A 19270-nucleotide genomic window follows, 5' to 3' on the forward strand; every position below is an offset into this window, starting at 1 on the left:
GCAGCTAAATCTTGGATCCCCATGTGGATCCTGTGTGGATCCATCCATGCTGGGTGGAGTTGCAGCATGTGTGGAGTAGCACATGCATACACACAAATAGATGGAGGCAGTGAGGGAGCGATGGTATAAACACTCCATCATTAATTGGTTCCAAAGTAATGTTTGCTTATCTTAGAAAAGCGCTTCTATACATATATTTTAATGTGGAAGTACATTAAGTTATGCTTTTCAGAAAAAAAATATGCTACTCTCCTATATAGAATCAACTCAGGAGGAGTTCAGAGATGATGGAGCTTCCATCTCTGGCCACTCTGTGAAAGTGCATTGCAGTTTTAGACTGAGGTCATGCGCTACTCTCCATCCTCTCCCTCTTTAGCCTCTCTCTCTTTGTCAGACACTTTTATAGGAGAAAATAAATAATTACATGATTTTGTTTAAAAGACCATCTCTTCCATTTTCTGTTTTACTATAGGCTCTATGTAGAAATAAGAGTAATTTTATTTCTTATTTTTTTAAAGTAGTGATTGAAGGAGTAAAGTCAGACAAGAGAAAGAGGTAATGCTTTTAAGAAGTTAAGGACCATTTAATGAAAGTAACTAAGTATTGATTTTTTTTTCTCCCTCAAGACTCCTCTGACTTTATATCCCATGGAACACTAATTATCTGTCCGGCTTCCCTGATCCATCACTGGAAAAATGAGGTAGAAAAACGTGTGAACAGCAACAAACTAAGAGTCTACCTCTATCATGGGCCAAACCGGGACAAACGTGCAAAAATGTAAGTGCAGGAATGTTGCAGTCTTAGGGGTAGTTAGCACCTTGGCTTAAGGAGCCCTATTGATCTTTCTTGCCCTTCCTGAGATTTCACTTAATCAGGACTAAGGATATTTGTTAAGACCAGAGGCAGATTTTCACTCTCATCACTAAACAGTCCTTTGCCCTATACTAAGAGATGCATCTTGAGATCAAATGGTGTTTTTTGCTATGTCCTTGTCACTATCCCCAACAATAGCTGCCATGTGGGAGGCCTAAGGTGCCTGAGCTGTCAGCCAGGTGGCAGCAGCATTCCCCTGATAGAAAAGGATATGGCACAAGTACCTCATGGTTGCTGAAGTTCTGATTCCACGTTCGCATTCTTTTTCTGTAGTGTGTGAATGGAACCAGCCCAGTCTTACAGAGCATCTTGATGTAATACTAATGATTAGTTGCTATGGCTGATTATATTTTTATGGTTGTATTTTTCACATATGAATCATCTAAGAAGTTTTAGACTCAAGAGTTCAGGATGATTAGACTTAACTGTAAATTCCTGAAGGGGGATGCTCAGGAAGGAGGAAAGAAAATGTTTCCCCAGGTGACAGTCTGTCCCAGTCTTTGTTTTTCAGTTTTCAAGGAGTTAGTTTTTGTTTCTAACTGTAATGTGACAAGCTGGGATGAATACTTGCTGCTCTAATCAGGGATGAGAACAAAGTTGTCGATGCTTCTAAGTAATCTCTCTCCATCCTCTGAGATTGGAAATTTACCTCCTAAAGAACTGGGCAACAGTCTTTCAGGAGTAAATTGCCAATCTATAACACACCAGTGGTCATGACTGATAGTCACTCCAGAAGGTGAGGGGTATCAAGGCAGCAGTGGCAGGCTGCAGGCCTTCCCTGGCCTAGAGGACTGTGAGTTGCCTGCCTGTGTTCTAAATTTCTATTTAGAAGTAAATTAGATCTCACTTGGTTTGCATTTTGAGTATATCTGGTTTGGTATTCAGAATGTACTAGCTGACTGATCGGAATCAGTCTTAATCATGCTTCTTTATATGATGCTAAGGCAACTTGTAGACATTGCTGCCTCTCTGAATTAGACACATCATTCTTACCAAAAGTATTTATTGAAGTTCTCTCAGGTGCACAATATTAAGCTTCATTGGAAAAAGATATGTGCTTTTTATTAAGAATCTCTACATGTAAAGAGTGTAGGCAAAGCAGACAAAACCTTATAGCATTTTTATACCCAAATGTCAAAGCTAGATCAGTGGGTTTTCACAAATCCATTATAGAGTGGTCACTGATGTAAATTGAACAGTGCTTTGTGGGTTTCTCTCTTCCCTGGTATTTTAGTGTCATCTATCTCAAATCATTACTAAATGTTAATTCCCAGCCCTATCCTACTTTCTGTTCTGGCCAGGTCATGTCAAGCTTAATATGACCCCACTGAGAGATTTTCCTTTTACCATTTACTTTGTGTTATATCTGTGCAGCCTCTCTACATATGACATCGTGATCACTACCTATAGCCTTCTGGCCAAGGAGATTCCCACGAAGAAGCAAGAGGGAGCGATCCCAAGTGCAGAAAACCTCAGTGTGGAGGTGAGGCATGAGGACGGCCAGTCAGTAGAGCTGGAGCCACACATCATTTAATGGGAGTCTTTTATAGCCTCAGAGGTAGCAGAGGTATCTTCCTGTAAGGTCAGGAATCCTCTAAATGTTCTGCCTGTGGAAATGAATAGTTCTTTGCTCTATCCCATCTTTCTTATTCTAGACAGCCACCCCAGTGATCAAGGCTGAGATTTGGCACAGTATTTAATTGTTTTTTAGAACTAAAGGTAACTACATTGCAGTTGTGGAAGTAATAATCACATGAATAGAGGAAAACCTCAATTGCTGCTTTTTTTTATTTTAAAGTGTTTGGGGTATACTCTCATGATATTTTTTATATTTAGTGTGAATACTAGTATTTTAGTACTAGTATTTTGATAGTAGGCTATCATTCCCTGCCTCCCCTCTAACTCCCGGAAAAAGGGGTTGCAAATAATAGGGCCACACATGGGCCAGAGGCTAAATGACAACCATGGAGAAAAAACCCTGAGTGTTTGCTAGTGGATCCCAGGTAGTCTCTGTTATACAATATAGAGGCTTTATTGCATAATTATTTGGGCTCTTTCCTCCTGAAAATACAGCATTATTCCAAGAACTAATCTTTTGTGTGTGTTTTATTTTTAGTATGATAGGATATTCACAGATTTCTGTATTTGAGGAGATCTCTAGAATGCTTCTCCAGCTTATAACCAACCCTGACTTCTTAAAGATAATGAACTTCTCAAATTCCTTACTGGTTCTCCATTGCTTTCAGGATAAACTCCAGTCCTTTTACATGATGTGTTAGGCTCTTTATGGTCTTGCCCTTTCTGTATGTCCCTCATCTCTCCTACACCCTGTCCCTCCCTGTGGTGCCACATGCTCAGTGCAGCTCCCTGCCTGCTCTGTCACATTGCCAGGCACTTGTTCTCCCTCTGATTGAAATGCTTTGCCTCCACTCCTTTTCCCCTGTTAATTTTTTTTCACCTGCCTCAAGAATTCTTCCCGAACCAGTCCCTTCATACCTTCCCACCATTTGGCTGAATGCCTCTCAGCACCTGTGCTTACTTAGGTCATAGCACTCCATTTATGCAGCAACTATTGAGCATCTACTGTATGTCAGATGCCATTTCAGGTAAAGGGATACAGCAGTGAACAAGAGCAGCTAGGTTCCCACTGTCATGTACTGAACTGTCCTGTGGGACTACTATGTATACGTCAAGTTGTAATTATCTTCATACTTGTTTTTCTCCTCTGCTAGATTTTGGCTCCTTAAAAGTAGAAACTATCCTTTATGACTGACTTAATATTTTACATATAAAAGTAGACTTTTCTTTTGGTAAATTTTTAGTGCATTTTAGTAAATTTAGTAAAATTTAGTAAATATTTAATTGACTAAGTAAATTTGTAGGCTCAACACCTAGTGTAGCCATTGCTCAAATCTGAGTTGATAGAATAAATTAAAACTCAAATTAGAAAACATTTTACTCTTAGGCATCTTAAGCTCAACCCCTGAGACTCTCAAGTGACTTGTTTACTTGAACCCATTGAGAGGTTCTACTCTTGGTTTCTTTACTTTTATTTCAGTGTTCCTTATCTAAGCCCTCAAATTCAAAGGTAAAAGTGGGTCTTCAATACTTGTTTGTTATTTCCCTTTATCTCCCTGAGGACATGTATATTTTCCCACACTGTCATTGGATTTCACTTGTGTTTCTTCCAGGGTATCTCAGCACCTTTGCTTCGAATAGTCTGGGCTCGAATCATATTGGATGAAGCTCACAATGTTAAGAATCCCAGAGTGCAGACATCCATAGCTGTGTGTAAGCTACAAGCCCATGCCCGTTGGGCTGTCACTGGAACCCCCATTCAAAACAACTTGTTGGATATGTATTCACTGCTGAAGTGAGCAACCTCTTTTGGACTATGTAAATGTGAACCCTGTCCTTAACCCTCCATCATTATTTCATGTCTCATGATAAAGCTCCAGTGTGTGCCACATTACCTTGTGCAGGAGATGGCAAGTCCATCAACCTTTAAAGGGCAAAGAATTAATATTCATGTGGATGGCTGGTTAGCTCAGCTGGCTAGAGCATAGCTTTGTAACACTCAAGGTCAAGGGTTTGGATCCCCATACAGGCCAGCTGCCAAAAACAAACCAAAAAAAAGAATTAATATTCATGAGAAAATAGGTGTTGATTGACTGGCTGATATAGGGCTTTGATTACATCCAGCCCCTATATATGCAAACGAATAGGACAGATTATATTAAAGGAAACAAAAGTCATCTTTCTTTAGTCCAGTGAATGTTTTGGGCTACTTCTTGTTTAAAACATATGGCCTAGAGTCAGGACTACAATTTATTTGAAGCAAACAGAAAAGAATGCTGATTTTAAAATACTTAGTTTTATTCAAGTCAGCCCATAAGAGGATACGGAATTTCTCTGCTAGCCTTTGAAGCTTTAGGAATACCTTCTAGCTATTGGTTATATATCCTGTTGTGATAATGTTGACATTGTAAATGGGAAAACTCACATTTTTATAATGTGGTTTTCATTATTGACTTGGATCCTTTTGATGTGTTTAACAGCTTTGCTGTGAAATTCACTTTTGAAAATGATTGGATGACAGATGTAACAAAAAATCTGATTTGTTTTTCATCTTGTATCTAACTTTGAACCTTTACTCCATTCTCCCATGCCTCTTCCCTATTCTCTGCCCTTCCTCCCCAACAAAAAAGATTTCTCCGTTGTTCTCCATTTGATGAGTTCAATCTGTGGAGGAGTCAGGTTGACAATGGTTCAAAGAAAGGAGGAGAACGGTTAAGTATTTTAACCAAGAGCCTTTTGCTGAGGAGAACAAAAGACCAGCGGGACTCCACCGGCAGACCCTTGGTAATCTCATGTATACATGTCCCTGGGAGAGGCCGGAGAAGGAGGATGACCAAGTTCTTGTCTTGGGTTGAATAACCATTTGCTTTGCTTAAGGAGCCTCTGAGTCTTCCATTTTCTTGTGAAGAGGCCCCAGGGTTGTGGTCAGGAACCATGTGTTACAGCAGTCCTGTTGTGCTGTGAATTAGAGCAGTACTATTTTTAGGGAAGGATGGAAGCTTTCCAGGGGTTGACTGGATTTCCAGTGTCAACCTGGGGAATTTGCTCTGTAGTAGTCAGTTTGTATAGCTTCACACCAGCTTCGTTTTTCTTTTATTCCTCTTCCAGGTGATGCTGCCCCAGCGTAAATTTCAATTGCACCATTTAAAGCTTTCTGAAGATGAAGAGACTGTTTATAATGTCTTTTTTGCAAGATCAAGGTGTGTGTAGTGAAGAAACACCTTTTCACATGTTTTCTTTTTTTTTTTTTTTTTTTTTTCCTGTCTTTGCTTGGGAGTGAGTCAAGGGTCAAATTTTCTTAAACCATATTTAGGGCATTATTTATAAGTTGGATATATGTATTCCTTTTTTTATCCCTCTCACCTCTTCCTCTCCCCTCCCTGGCTCACTTCTGTCTCATGTACACATTGAAGGCAAAATTTTGAAACTATTCTTCATTGGCTTTCTTGCATAGAAGTGCAGGATGTGGTCACTGTGTCTTGAATCTGTCTCATCCTCATGGGGCTGTATTGGAAATTATATCTCTTTGACCTTTGACCTCTCATTGAGCATTTCACTGGAACTTTAAAAAAAACTGCTTTGTAATCCTTTGTGTAATCTTTTCTTTGCACTTGTTCTAGAACTCTTGTCTTTCCCTAAATTCCAGATTTACACTCTCCCACTTAGTACCTCTCATTTCCAATGTAAATATGTTTTTTTCCCCTTTTTATATCTGATATTTATTAGCTCATTTTAAAAAAAATGATTTGGTTTTTTAAATAATTATTTCTTTTGCATTACCTTTGGCCAGTGCTTGCTTAGAGCTTGGCATCATTTAACAAGTCCGTTTCTATAATTTGCCAAGATCTCACTGCAAGCACAGTTAAGCAGTGGACATTGTAAACCTACTTGATCTTAGTGACCATATATATGCACTTTCTTTTTTGATCTGAGGCAGGTCAGCTCTGCAATCCTATCTAAAAAATCATGAAAGTGGAGGCAACCAATCTGGAAGAAGCCCTGACAATCCATTCAGTAGAGGTAAGCTGTGAGACACTCATAAATACATGTGACTAATGAAAATGGGGATTCAGCTCCTCAGGATTATAGCCATCTGATATTAGACAAAGGCAACAAAAGTCTACATTGGGGAAAAGATTGCCTCTTCAACAAGTGGTGCTGGGAAAACTGGATATCCATATGCAGAAGAATGAAACTAGATATGCATCTCTCACTATACACTAAAATCAACTCAAAATGGATTAAAGACCTAGGTATAAGACCTGAAACTGTAACATTACTAAGGGAAAATATAGGTGAAACACTTCAGCAGTTAGGTCTGGGCACAGACTTTATGAACATGAGCCCGAAAGTACAAGCAGCAAAAGAAAAAATAAACAAATGGGACTATATCAAACTAAAAAGTTTCTGCACAGCAAAAGAAACAATCAACAGAGTGAAAAGACAACCTACAGAGTAGGAGAAAATTTTTGCTAACTATGCATCTGACAAGGGATTAATATCCAGAATATACATAGAACTCAAGCAATTATACAGTAAAAAAAAAAAAAAAAAATGACCCAATTAAGAAATGGGCAAAGGAGCTGAATAGACAGTTTTCAAAGGAAGACATACAAATGGCCAGCAGATACATGAAAAAATGCTCAACATCACTAATCATCAGGGAAATGCAAATTAAAACCACACTGAGATACCACCTCGCTCCATTGAGACTGGCTATAATCAAAAAGACAGTGAATATCAAATGCTGGCAAGGGTATGGAGAGAAGGGAACACTCATACACTGTTGGTGGGACTGTGAATTAGTACAACCACTTTGGAAAGCAATTCAGAGGTTTCTCAAACAACTACAGATAGATCTTACATATGATCCAGCAATCCCTCTTCTGGTATATGTCCAGAGGAATGGAAATCATATTGAAGAGACACCTGTACTCCCATGTTTATTGCAGCTCTGTTTACAGTAACCAAGATATGGAACCAACCTAAATGTCCATCAATAGATGATTGGATAAGGAATACTACTCTGTCATAAAAAAGAATGAAATACTCCCATTTGCAACAACATGGATGAACCTGGAGAAACTTATGTTGAGTGAAACAAGCAAAGCACAGAGGGATAAATACCACATGTGCTCATTCATATGTGGGAGCTAAGAGAGAAAAGAAGGCAGGAAAGAAAGACCACAGTAGTCCCATGATCCAACAGAGGGAGGGAATATTCTTAGGGCTACAAATTGGAGTGGAGGGGACAGGGGGAGGAGGAGGGACGTTGGGGGATAATTGGGAGGGGACAAAGGGTACAGAAGTAATTTCTGGTAATGGGTATGCCCTCAGTATGAATCTGGCCCTCACATCATGGGCAGGAGCGGGGACAATCAGCTTTGTATCTCATGAATATTTGTAATAAATAAATAAATAAATAAATAAAATACAAAAAAAAAGAAAATGGGGATTCAGATTCAGTAAAATAATAGAAATGTGAAGTTATGAATCCCTGGTATTGGAGATTTGATCTTAGTCAAGTACCTCAAACTAGAGTAAAATATACTGACCTGCAAACACCACACCTAGTAATCTAAATTTATGTTTTCTAAATCTGCTTTATTAAAATGCAGGTAGGTCTATAAAGACAATCAGTATTCCATTTGGCTTAATTGACATAGAAGTGAGTCATAACTATATTGTTCAATCTTAGAACATACACATTTAAAATAGCCTCATTTAGTTCCCAGGTCTTCCACATAGTTCTCTGTTTTAAACCCTGAACTATTTCCTGTGGCTTGTTCTCTCTCTTGGAAGTGGCACAAGAGTTTGGGTCCAGTGGGCCTGAGCACTGTGTGGTAGCAGATGCGCAGAGATCCAGCACCGCCCACATCCTTTCCCAGTTGCTGAGACTCCGCCAGTGTTGCTGTCATCTTTCTCTACTGAAGTCGGTAAGAAAAGCACTTAGTGTGATGTCTGTCATACAGTGCCCTAGAGGGGCCACTGGAGAAGTACATTTCAGCCTCCTGCAACTGGAATCCAGTCTCCTTGATCAAGGGAAATGGTGTTTTGGGTTTTTTTGTTTTTGTTTTTTGGTGGGTCTGAGGAGAGGGGTCTCGTTTATTTTACCTTGTATTAGTCTTTATTAATTGTGGTAATACCCATGGCTTCAAGAACAGTGTATTTTTATTGTTTGTTTTGTTTTAGATAAACTTTGTTTTAGAATGGAATGACATTTTGTTAGAAAAGAAACCATTTGTGAATGCTTTGGTATTTCAGAATGTCATAAAGCTAATTTAGTTAGTAGTGTTTTCTGCCTTCAGACAGTGTTGGAGCTTTTAGGTCTAGTTATGAAAACTCAGGTAGTTATACAAATTGAAAAGTTGCCTTTACGTTGGATAGAGGCATATCCAAAATTAGGAGGAATATGTTATTCATTTCACAATGAGTGTATTTTGACTATCAATATCTTAATTAACTGTAATATTCTTGCTGGGAAAAGTAGAATGATCATGTAATCTGTTTGTCAAGGTTTTAGAAAGTTCCATCATTTGGTTTATCTTTAATCTGGTGAGAAAACTTACAAGGTCATACTTTAATCAGGGTTTCTCTGAGGAGTTCCTGATAATAAATTATGGTACATTTTGCTCTATGAAGTGCTAAACAACCAGACCCAAGTCAGCAAGTAATAAGGCTGTTGCCTCCACTGCCTCCTGCTCCTATCCCCTTCCTTTATTCTGCCCAGGCCCTGGATCCCACAGAACTGCAGAATGAAGGCCTTGTTCTTTCCCTGGAGGAACACCTCAGTGCTTTGACCTTGTCGGAGCTCCATGACTCAGGGCCATCTCCCACTGTTTCTGTTAATGGCACATGCTTCAAGGTGCAGCTTTTTGAAGACACACAAAAGAGCACCAAGGTACTTTTGTCACCTCTGTTCAAATACAAGGACTTCAATTCCTGACACGTTTTCCTGTGTAAGAGCACCTCATTTGTCCAAATGGCTATAGCCACTTGATGGCAGAAGCTTATCAGATTCTCCCTCCAGTCTTAAAGCTTCATTATTTTCATGAATAACACTAACGGTTTATATAGTGGGCTTTCAGTGAGTGACTTGGGACAGCCCCAGCATGAAGGCAGGTTTTATGTCATGGATAACTGGGGAAGGAGCCTACCAAGTTCATGCTAGGGATGGGTTAAGCAGGTGAGCAGTTTGTTAAGGGAAAGCTTGAAAGGAGAACACAAAGGCTTGACTCTGGAGACTTTGTAATACATGTGAACACCAATTGTTTTGGTTTGTTGAAAGGCTTCATCTGTGAGTATTGTTTCCTCATAGACTTCTATCTTCATTAGTCATTCTGTTCAATTTCCACCAAAGCTTTTTTTCTTTCTTTTTTTGGGGGTGGGGGGTGGGGGAGAGTTGGGGGAAGGTTGGCAGCTGGCCAGTAAGGGGATCTGAACCCTTGACCTTGGTGTTATCAGCTCCATGCTCTAACCAAGTGAGCTATTCGGCCAGCCTGTTTCCACCAAAGCTTTGGAAGGCTGAAGAGTTCTGCTAGAGGAAGGCTGAGCTATGCCATAACTTGAGTCCTGCCTTTCTGTTGGTTTATGTGCTCCATTATCTTGCATGCCCTGAAAGTGGGGCTTATTTTTTTCTCTCCATTATGATCTTAAGCTGCCATTCGTAGACTCTCTTCAAAGGCTTTTTTTAAAAAGATGTAACTAGAAGGGAGGTCACTGCCAGGGGAATGGTATTATTTTAAGAAAAGAAAAGAAATGCTGCCTTTTAATTAAATTTTGGAAATATTTACCTAGGTCTTTAACACTAACAGCTGAGAGAAAATTAAGAAGAGCACAATATAAGGCCAAAGTTTATGTTCTAGCACCTTCAGAGTTAGCTATTGGATTAAAACTTATATTCCTAATAATTCGTGTTCCTTGACTAATTCTCAGGTCGTATTTATTCATAAGGCTTCTTAACGTAAGCTCATTAATAGTTCAAACCACTTAAGATTATTTCATGTAGGGAGAGCGTCTTTGTACTGGAATTAGTCCCCCAGTTCATGGACCATGAATCCAGCCTTCCCACTTCAGTTTTCTCAAAATACATATTGCCAGTTTTTTCATGTGGGAATCACAGCACCTTCCACAACCTCAAATTGCCGAGACACCAGGCACTTCTGTGTCTCTGTTCTATTGTTAAGTAAAAAGCAGATGTACCTGCTTTTCTTCCTGTTTATTCAGGTGGTACAGCCCTGCCTAAGCATCAGAATGTTATGTTAAGACTGAGCAGCCTCATGTGATAGAGCTCTACAGCTTACCACTACATAAAACCCAAAATTTGGGAGCTCAGGGCACCTTGGAATTTATATGGCTCAAGCTCCAGAGTCAGATGAGGAATTACTGGTGAGGAATCTGAGTTCCAAGACGGTATAGCCATGTGATGAGGAATCTGAGTTACTGATGAGGAATCTGAGTTCTAAGGTGGTATAGCTATGTGATAGCAGAGCGAGAACTATAGTCATCTGATTGATTTCTAGTCCAGTTTCTTCCTCCTCCTCCATTCTGGGAATGAACTCTAAGGCCCTTAGAGGCTTTCAAAAGGTCTTTCACATTAGCAGTCAGGAAGAATGAACCCAGCTGCTCTCCAAAGTCATGCCCCATGTGTTCTTACTGACTGCTCTCGTGTGGACTCGTATGTGCCCAAAGGATTTTTGGTAAATACCCAGAGAGCTTGTTTGGGAGCTTTAAGAATTATTTTTCAATCTGGACAGGTCCTCTTTTTCAACAACATTTGGAGCAGGACTTAAAGTGGGTAAAGATCTTTCACTTTCTTCTTCGGCAGATATTAGGATAGTACCTCCTCTGTTCTAGCAGTGTACTGGGGGCTAGGAGTACAGAAATGAAGCAGCCATGTGCTGCCGTTGCCTCCTTGGAGCATCTCAAATCCTGGAAGTGAGAGATGATTAATAAGCAATTAATATATAGTGTGATAAGGGCCATAATAATGGAAACAAAAGGTGCCATCATAGCACACAGGCAGTGGGCACCCGGCCTGTACTTTGGGGGCTGGGGAGGATCTCCAAGAAGAAGTGAAATTAAGCTGACATGGAAGGGTGTTCCAGGCAGAGGGAACAGAATGCACAAAGATGAGACAAAGTGTGACTTATTGGAGGAAGAATTTTGGTATGATTAAAGGGTCATTTGAGAGCATAGTGAAAGACAAGCCTAGAGAAGTAAGCAGAGGCCAGAGCAGCAAGGATCCAGCAGGTCATTTTAAGGAGCTTGGGCTTTGTCCTCAGTGGGAAGCCAGGGAAAAGGCTTTAGCCAGGAAGTAAAGTGGCAAGCTTACATTTTAGAAATAGCCTGCTGGCAGCAGAGAGGAGGGTGGCATAGAGAGGGCTAAGACCAGAAGCATGGAGGCCATCCAGGAGACACTGTCATTCAGGTGAGAGAAGGTGGAGAAAATTGCATTGCTTAAACCTACAGTGTTAATGTAACCTTTTCCCAGATATTGTCTCTGTTGGCGGAATTGGAGGCAATTCGAAGAAATTCAGGGTCCCAAAAGAGGTAAATGTTTTATTTCATTATTTAAGTATTGGTTATAATTAAGCAAGAAAATTTGATATTGCTGATAGTCATAAATCTTAGATTTTTATATCAAACACATTGAGTCATGCTTAGCAGAAAGCACGGAGATTATAGCACAAATTTCCTGTGATTTCTAGTTAAATATTTGTGGCACAGATTGAAAAGGGAATCCCTAGAGGATCGGGGTAAGCTAAGCATCTGAAATAGTGTTTAAAGGTAGGGAAGCACATAGAGAAAAGGAAGGGAGTGACAGATAGAAAAATCAGACAGAAAGCTCCAGCAGTTCTGGTAATGTTCTTAAGCTGGGTACTTGGATACAAGGTTCATTTGTCATTTGTTGCACCTGACATGTGTGTTATGCACCTGCATTTGTATATATGAAATACTTCAATCTAAAAATTTACATTTATGACAATTTTTAATGAGATATGTATTGGAAAAATTGTTGATTGGAGATAAAAGCCTGAAAGTGTGAGTCTAGACTGATTGATACCTTGAGGTTTCTGTGATTCTTTTCCCGTTTATGAACAAATGACCTGAGAGTTACCTGACTGTACAAGTCCTCTTTGGGAGTGGACAGCTGTTATTGTTTAAGCCTGTTGCCATCTTTAAGTTGTCCAGTGGGCTGTGTCTGTAGTTTTTGGAGTCTTGCCTGAGCTTGGAAGCATATTTAGTTTGAATGAGGATACACTTAGAAGAGTTCATTGGAATTTACAGTATGGTTAGCTCACAAATTTTTACATAAAAAAGACTGGCATTTGTGCTTCAGAAGTTTTGTTGTTTTTTAATTTTCTTTTGCTTTTTTGTTTTTTCCCCCCTCTCCTTGGGCTAGTCATCTTTTAGACTAGTCAATAGCTTTGTAATCTTTCAGTTAAAAAAATAAATAAAAGAATAAAGGATGGAAAAATAAAATAAAAATTTAAAACTCTAATTAAAACATAGCATTGGGGGTTGGGGAAGCAGCAGGAGTGTTGTCCTGGCTGGCACCAATGTGTGATTCTGGCTCCCTAAAGAGTGACCAGTATCCCTTTTCTGCAGAACCACAGATCTCTGGATGAGCACTAAGCCCCCCAGTAAAAGAAGGCTGGAGTTGTTACTTTAGTCTAGCCACCACTTTTTTCCTGACTTCATTTAGTACCAGATAAGTTGTAGAATGGATCTAGAAATAACTGGAAACTTTATAATCTTATAGCATAACCTAAATGTGTGCCTTTTTCCCTTAGGTAGCAGAAGGCTTTACCTTGTCTGCATTTGATGACTAATCTTAAGAATGACAGAAGTGTTAAAGCCCTGCAGATGAGTCTGTTTAATCTGTTTTGGGGGGTTGGCTTTTTTTTTTAATGCTTCTTTTCAGTGTCATCGTCTCTCAGTGGACCAGCATGCTGAAAGTTGTAGCATTGCACCTTAAGAGGCATGGACTGACTTATGCCACCATTGATGGCTCCGTCAACCCCAAACAGAGGATGGACTTGGTAGAGGCATTTAACCACTCCAGGGACCCTCAGGTACAAGCTGGTCACATCAGAGCTATATAATTAAGAGCAAATTGTTCTCAGTTATACAGAGAGAATTATAATATAGCAACTCAACTTAGAAATATTCCTAGCCTTGATCCCTCTAAGAGGTTATAATTTATTAGACATTTATTGGGGTACTTATCAAAGTTTGCAGATACTTTAAAGAGAATAAAATATGAGGACTAAAAAGAGATTAAGAGCTGAGCTGGTTAGGATCAGGAGAATCTTTGTGGAGGAGGCAAGCCTTGAAGAATAGGTGGGATTTTGATATGAGGAAATGTGAAAAGAAATGGAAGAACAAAGGCATCTAATTATAGATAATTAGGATTTGGGAAGCATAAGTTGAATCATAGGCAGGAAGATTATTAAAGCAGTGAAAGAGCAGGGACTAATAGAATAGACATCATCTGGTTAATAGAAAGTTTATTGATCTGACCACCCCTCAGGGCTCTAAATTGCACTATTTATATATTTTGGCAGGTACTCAATTAATTTTTTGAGGTTGACTCACAAAAAAATGAGATGTAAGAATTTTCTAAAAGGTGAGGCATGGGAGATGACATCTTAAAGTTTCAAAAACAAGTTGCATTTATAACAACAGAAGGAAATTTGATAAGAACACAATGCTTACCTGTATTGATCTTTGGCTTGAACCTGAGACAGAGGACAGATTTATGAGACCAAGTCTGTATAAAGTTTATGGTGTGTTTCCTTTGAAGGTTATGCTAATCTCTCTCTTGGCTGGAGGTGTTGGTCTAAACCTGACTGGAGGAAACCATCTTTTTCTTCTGGACATGCACTGGTAACAATTCTGGATTTTTCTGGAGTTTTCACAGCATAGCAGGGAGACCGGTGGGCTCGGGGGGCAGTAGGGAGTGACCTCCTATGTTGAATGTGCTCTGTTTGTATTATGGAGATGTCCTTATACATGTATGTCTGTAGATACAGATCTAAACAGGGTGTAAGGCTAATTGACTTCCTTGAATTCCTGAGCAAGCAGAGCATCAGATGACTACTTAAAATAGTTCATTCACTTTATTGGTAATTTAACATCTGTTTACATGGAAACTGGGAGCACAACTTCTTCTCATGGCTAAGAGCTAATATTGCTCAGTTTACCTATTTTCTAGAATACCATATTCTAGATGTATTTGATGAGATCAAGGAAATCTCAGCCTTGTAGAAGAGAGAAGCATTAGTCCAAAAGGAAAAGGCATAGGAATTTTCTGATTTCATTAGACATGCACTTAATATATAACCCTTGTATTTGTTATATGTAGTGTCAATACCAGGAGCACAACAACATCTTTCCTGGATATAGGATAAATGAGTTAGTGTGTTGCTAGGAGAAAGTTTTGTAATTAGTACCAGTTTCTGGTTTTACAATTATGCCAGTCAAAGACTGGGCACCAGGCACTGCACTGTTGCCAGAGATTGCCATTGTGTCTAATTCTCCAGGAAGCCCAGATTGATACAAACAGGTCAACTGGTTATCTTCCAGGAGAACTTTTTTAGGTCTTACTCGGGACTTCCCTATACACATGAGTGAGGAAAGCATACTGAGAATTATGCTGTTTCCTGAGATGGAGAAGTGTTATCAAAATTTTAAAGAGCTAAGATGAGAAACTAATTGGGAATTGATAATGAGAATCAATAAAGAAGGAAACAAATTAAATCACCTTAGTTGAATCTTAGAATATTAAAGTTGAAAAGGGTATGTATTCGTGATCATTAGCCAGGCTTCACATTTCCAGGTAGCATCTGAAGCTAGATAACTTGCCCAAGGTCATCTATCTAGCTAGAAACCAGAGACTGGACTTGAGTATTGGTTTCACCTCCGTTATTTATAGTTGTCAACTGGTGATAGTGCTGAGAGTTATTATTAGCAGTCTGACCCCAATTTCTCATTAGAGGGCAGGAAGATATCTGGCAGCAGCCTGTCTTAGGCCAATATAGCTGACGATAGGGGTCGACAAGTTTTTTTCTGTAAATATTTTAGGCACTGTAGGCCAGATAGTTCTCTGTTGCATACTCTTCTTTGTGTTTTGTTTTGTTTTATTAAACCCCTTTAAAACTGTAACAACCATTTTTAGCTGTAGAACCATACAAAAACAGGCTGTGGGCTGGACTTGGCCATGGGCTATAGTTTGCCACCTCTGGTCTACGATGTCAGTACCTTTGAGGGGTAACTCTCTTCTAACAGGAATCCATCACTTGAAGATCAAGCTTGTGACCGAATTTATCGAGTAGGGCAGGAGAAAGATGTTGTCATACATAGGTAAGTAAAGGTCCCCAGAACCTAGGACCCTTCCCAACTTCTGCTTGCGTGAAAATCTTTCTTGGTAGAATATAAAATATTTGGTGATCACTTTACAAATGATGCTACTGAGGCATAACCTCAGGCATTTTATAGTTGGAAGGAAATAAGCAATTTGGGGGTAACTTTGGAGTTGGTTACAGCAAAAGAAGAACAAGCTTGTGTATAATAGCTCAGTCAAGGTGGTTCATGAAAGGATCCTCCTCTCTGTCTTTTTTTTTCTTTTTGGTTTTTTTTTTTTGCTTTTAACTTTTATTTTGACATAATTTCAGACATATAGAAAAGTTGCAAGAATAGTATCAAAAAATTGGTGTATACTGTGTTTGTGTGCATGTGTGTATAAACTTTTTTGTGGACCATTTGAAGGTAAGTTGTAACAATGCTTCTTTATTCTTAAGTACTTTACTGTGCATTTTCTAAAATTAGGACATTCTCTTACAAAACTACAATAAAATTATCAAAATTAGGATATTAATATCAATAGAATACTATTATCTGATCTGTAGACCTTGTTCAATTTTACCACTGGTCCCAGTGATGTCCTTTGTAGCCAAAAAAAATTGCAGATACTGTGTGGCATGCAGTTGTCATGACTTTTTCTCCTTTAATCTGGAAGAGTACCTCAGTCTTTCTTTGTGTTTTATGACACTGACATTTCTGAAGAGCACAAGCCAGTAATTGTGCAGAATATTTCTCTATTTGAGGCCCTCCTGTCTTTAAAAACAACAAAACCTGCCTTAGTGCTACAACCCACTCTATGGCCCTCTTTTCCTTCCTGCTTTTTATGATCAAGTTTCCCAAAGAATTAGAAATCACCATGAGTCTTTACTTGCTTACCTCCCATTCATTCCTCAACCTTTGCAAACTGGCTTTTACCCCTCATCCTCCACTGAGACTGCTCCTGATGAGGGGCGCCAATGACTTCCAAAATTTGCCAAATACAGTGACTATGTTAGTTTTTCTGTCTTGACAGCACCACGCTCACCCAGTGAGCAAACCGGCCATCCCTATATAGGATCCGAACCCGTGGCCTTGGTGTTATCAGCACCGCACTCTACCGAGTGAGCCACAGGCCGGCCCAGTTTTTCTGTCTTGAACTTATTTCTCCACTCACTCTCTATGCCGTTTCCTTAAAAAATTCTATCCACTTAAGTGGATAAGAATTAAGTAAGTCTGAAATCCGTATCTTTGTTTCCATGGTCTCCTCAACTTCAGACTTGGACATCCAAATCCCTGATAAATATCTGAATCTGAGTGTTCACATGCTCATCCATTATCCATTAATGCATTCATTTGTGCATTCAGCTTATAAAACTGATGTCTACTGAGCACCTTCTGTGTAGCAGGTACAATTACATGTTCCAGGGACTCAAAATGTCACACACTGAAATTGTTTCTTTCTTCCTACCGCCTCAAATCTACCTTTTCTTCTTTATTCATTGTATTTGTGAATACAGATGTTCCTTATGTTACGATGGGGTTATGTCCCAGTAAATCCAATGTCAGTTGAAAATACTGTAAGTTGAAAATGCATTCGATACTCCTAACCTACTGAACATCATAGCTTAGCCTCGCCTGCCTTAAACGTGTCAGAACACTTACATTAGCCTACAGTTGGGAAAAATCATCTAACATAAAGCCTATTTTATAATAAAATGTGAATATCTCAATAATTTATTGAATACTGTACTGAAAGTGAGAAACAGAACGGTTGTATGGGTACTCAAAGTAGGTTTCTACTGAATGAGTATCACATTCATACCATGGTAAAGTCAAAAAATCTTAAACCATCATAAGTCAGGGACTGTCTGTAGTATCTCTGTTTATCTAGTAATATAGCCAGAAACTAGACTCCTCCCTCTTTCTCACTTTTCACATACCAACTACTTTAATTGTATTTCCTTTTTTAATTTTATTTTTTAGTTGACACACAATAATTGTACATATTTTTAGGGTACAGAGTAATATTTTAATAAATGTATATACTGCGTGATGATCAAGTTAAGCTAATTAGCCTATCCTTCACTGTAAACATTTATCATTTCTTTATGATGAGAACATTTGAACTTTTCTCTTCTAGCCATTTAAAAATATACACAGTAAATTATTGTTCATATAGATACCTAGCACTACTATAGAATACTAGAGCTTATTCTTCCTGTCTAACTGTAATTTTGTATCCATTAATCAACTTCTCCCTATTCCCCCTCCCCCATCCTTACCAGCTTCTAGTAACCTCAATTCTACTCTCCACTTCTATGAGCTTACTTTTTTTTTTTTAGCTCTAATATGTGAATGAGAACATGTGATATTTATCTTTTTGTGCCTGACTTATTTCATTTAACATAATATCTTCCAGACTCATCCATGTTGCTACAAATGACAGGATTCATTCTTTTTTTATAGTTGAGTAGCATTCCATTGTGTATATATACCACATTTCCTTTATCTGTTGATCTGTTGATGGTCACTTAGATTGATTCCATGTCTAGGCTATTGTAAATAGTGCTGCAGTAAACATGGGGGTACAATATCTCTTTGGTATACTGATTTCGTTTCCTTCAGATATATACCCAGTGGTGAGATTACTGGATCATATGGTAGTTCTATTTTTAATTTTTTGAGGAACTCCATACTGTTTTCCATAACAGCTGTACTAATTTACATGCCCACCAGCATTATATAAGAGTTGCACTTTCTCCACATCCTTGCCAGCATTTATTGTTTATTGTCTTTTTGATAATAACCATTCTAACTGGAGTAAGATGATATTTCATTGTGGTTTTGATTTGCATTTCCCTGATGATAGTGATGTTGAGCGTATTTTCACATACCTGTTGGCCACTGTCTTTTGAGAAAAGTCTATTCAGGTCATTTGCCCATTTTTCAATCAGATTAATTGGGTTTTTTTGCTATTGAGTGTTTAAGTTCCTTGCATATACTAGGTACTAATCCCTGGTCAGATGAATAGTTTTCAGATATCTTTTTCCATTCTGCAGGCTGCCTCTTCACTCTGTTGATTGTTTCCTTTGCTGTGCAGAAGCTTTTTAGTTTGATGTAATCCCATTTGTCTATTTTTGCTTTAGTTGCCTAAGTTTTAGAAGCCTTCTCCATAAAATTCTTGCCCTGCCAAAGCCTTGATATTTTTTACTCATGTTTTCTTCTAGTAGTTTTATAATTTCAGGTCTTACATTTAAATCTTTAATACATTTTGAGTTGATTTTTCTGTATGGTGAGAGATAGAGCTCTAGTTTCAATCTTCTGCATATGGATAACCAGTTTTTACAGCACCATTTATTGAAGAGGCTATCCTTTCCCCAATGTAATTTCTTGGCACCTTTGTTGAAAATCAGTTGGGTGTAGACACATGGATTTATTTGTGGGTTTATTCTGTTCCATTGGTCTATGTGTT

The 19270-nt window shown here is 38.7% G+C and overlaps 1 protein-coding gene across 4 annotated transcripts in view; it reads left to right on the forward strand.

The window, feature by feature from the left end:
• Nucleotides 1–19270, forward strand: part of TTF2 (transcription termination factor 2) — a 106517-nt gene that overhangs the window by 20694 nt on the left and 66553 nt on the right. For all 4 annotated transcript variants that reach the window (XM_063104046.1, XM_063104047.1, XM_063104049.1 and 1 more), the window contains exons 11-22: nucleotides 627–777; nucleotides 2248–2356; nucleotides 4065–4246; nucleotides 5082–5235; nucleotides 5560–5651; nucleotides 6389–6471; nucleotides 8254–8387; nucleotides 9182–9352; nucleotides 11945–12003; nucleotides 13379–13529; nucleotides 14261–14343; nucleotides 15745–15819. In XM_063104046.1, coding sequence (XP_062960116.1) covers nucleotides 627–777; nucleotides 2248–2356; nucleotides 4065–4246; nucleotides 5082–5235; nucleotides 5560–5651; nucleotides 6389–6471; nucleotides 8254–8387; nucleotides 9182–9352; nucleotides 11945–12003; nucleotides 13379–13529; nucleotides 14261–14343; nucleotides 15745–15819 — 1444 coding nt within the window. The remainder of the gene's footprint in view (nucleotides 1–626; nucleotides 778–2247; nucleotides 2357–4064; nucleotides 4247–5081; nucleotides 5236–5559; nucleotides 5652–6388; nucleotides 6472–8253; nucleotides 8388–9181; nucleotides 9353–11944; nucleotides 12004–13378; nucleotides 13530–14260; nucleotides 14344–15744; nucleotides 15820–19270) is intronic.

The sequence above is a fragment of the Cynocephalus volans genome, chromosome 8, assembly GCF_027409185.1.
Source record: "Cynocephalus volans isolate mCynVol1 chromosome 8, mCynVol1.pri, whole genome shotgun sequence".
Lineage (NCBI taxonomy): Eukaryota > Metazoa > Chordata > Mammalia > Dermoptera > Cynocephalidae > Cynocephalus > Cynocephalus volans.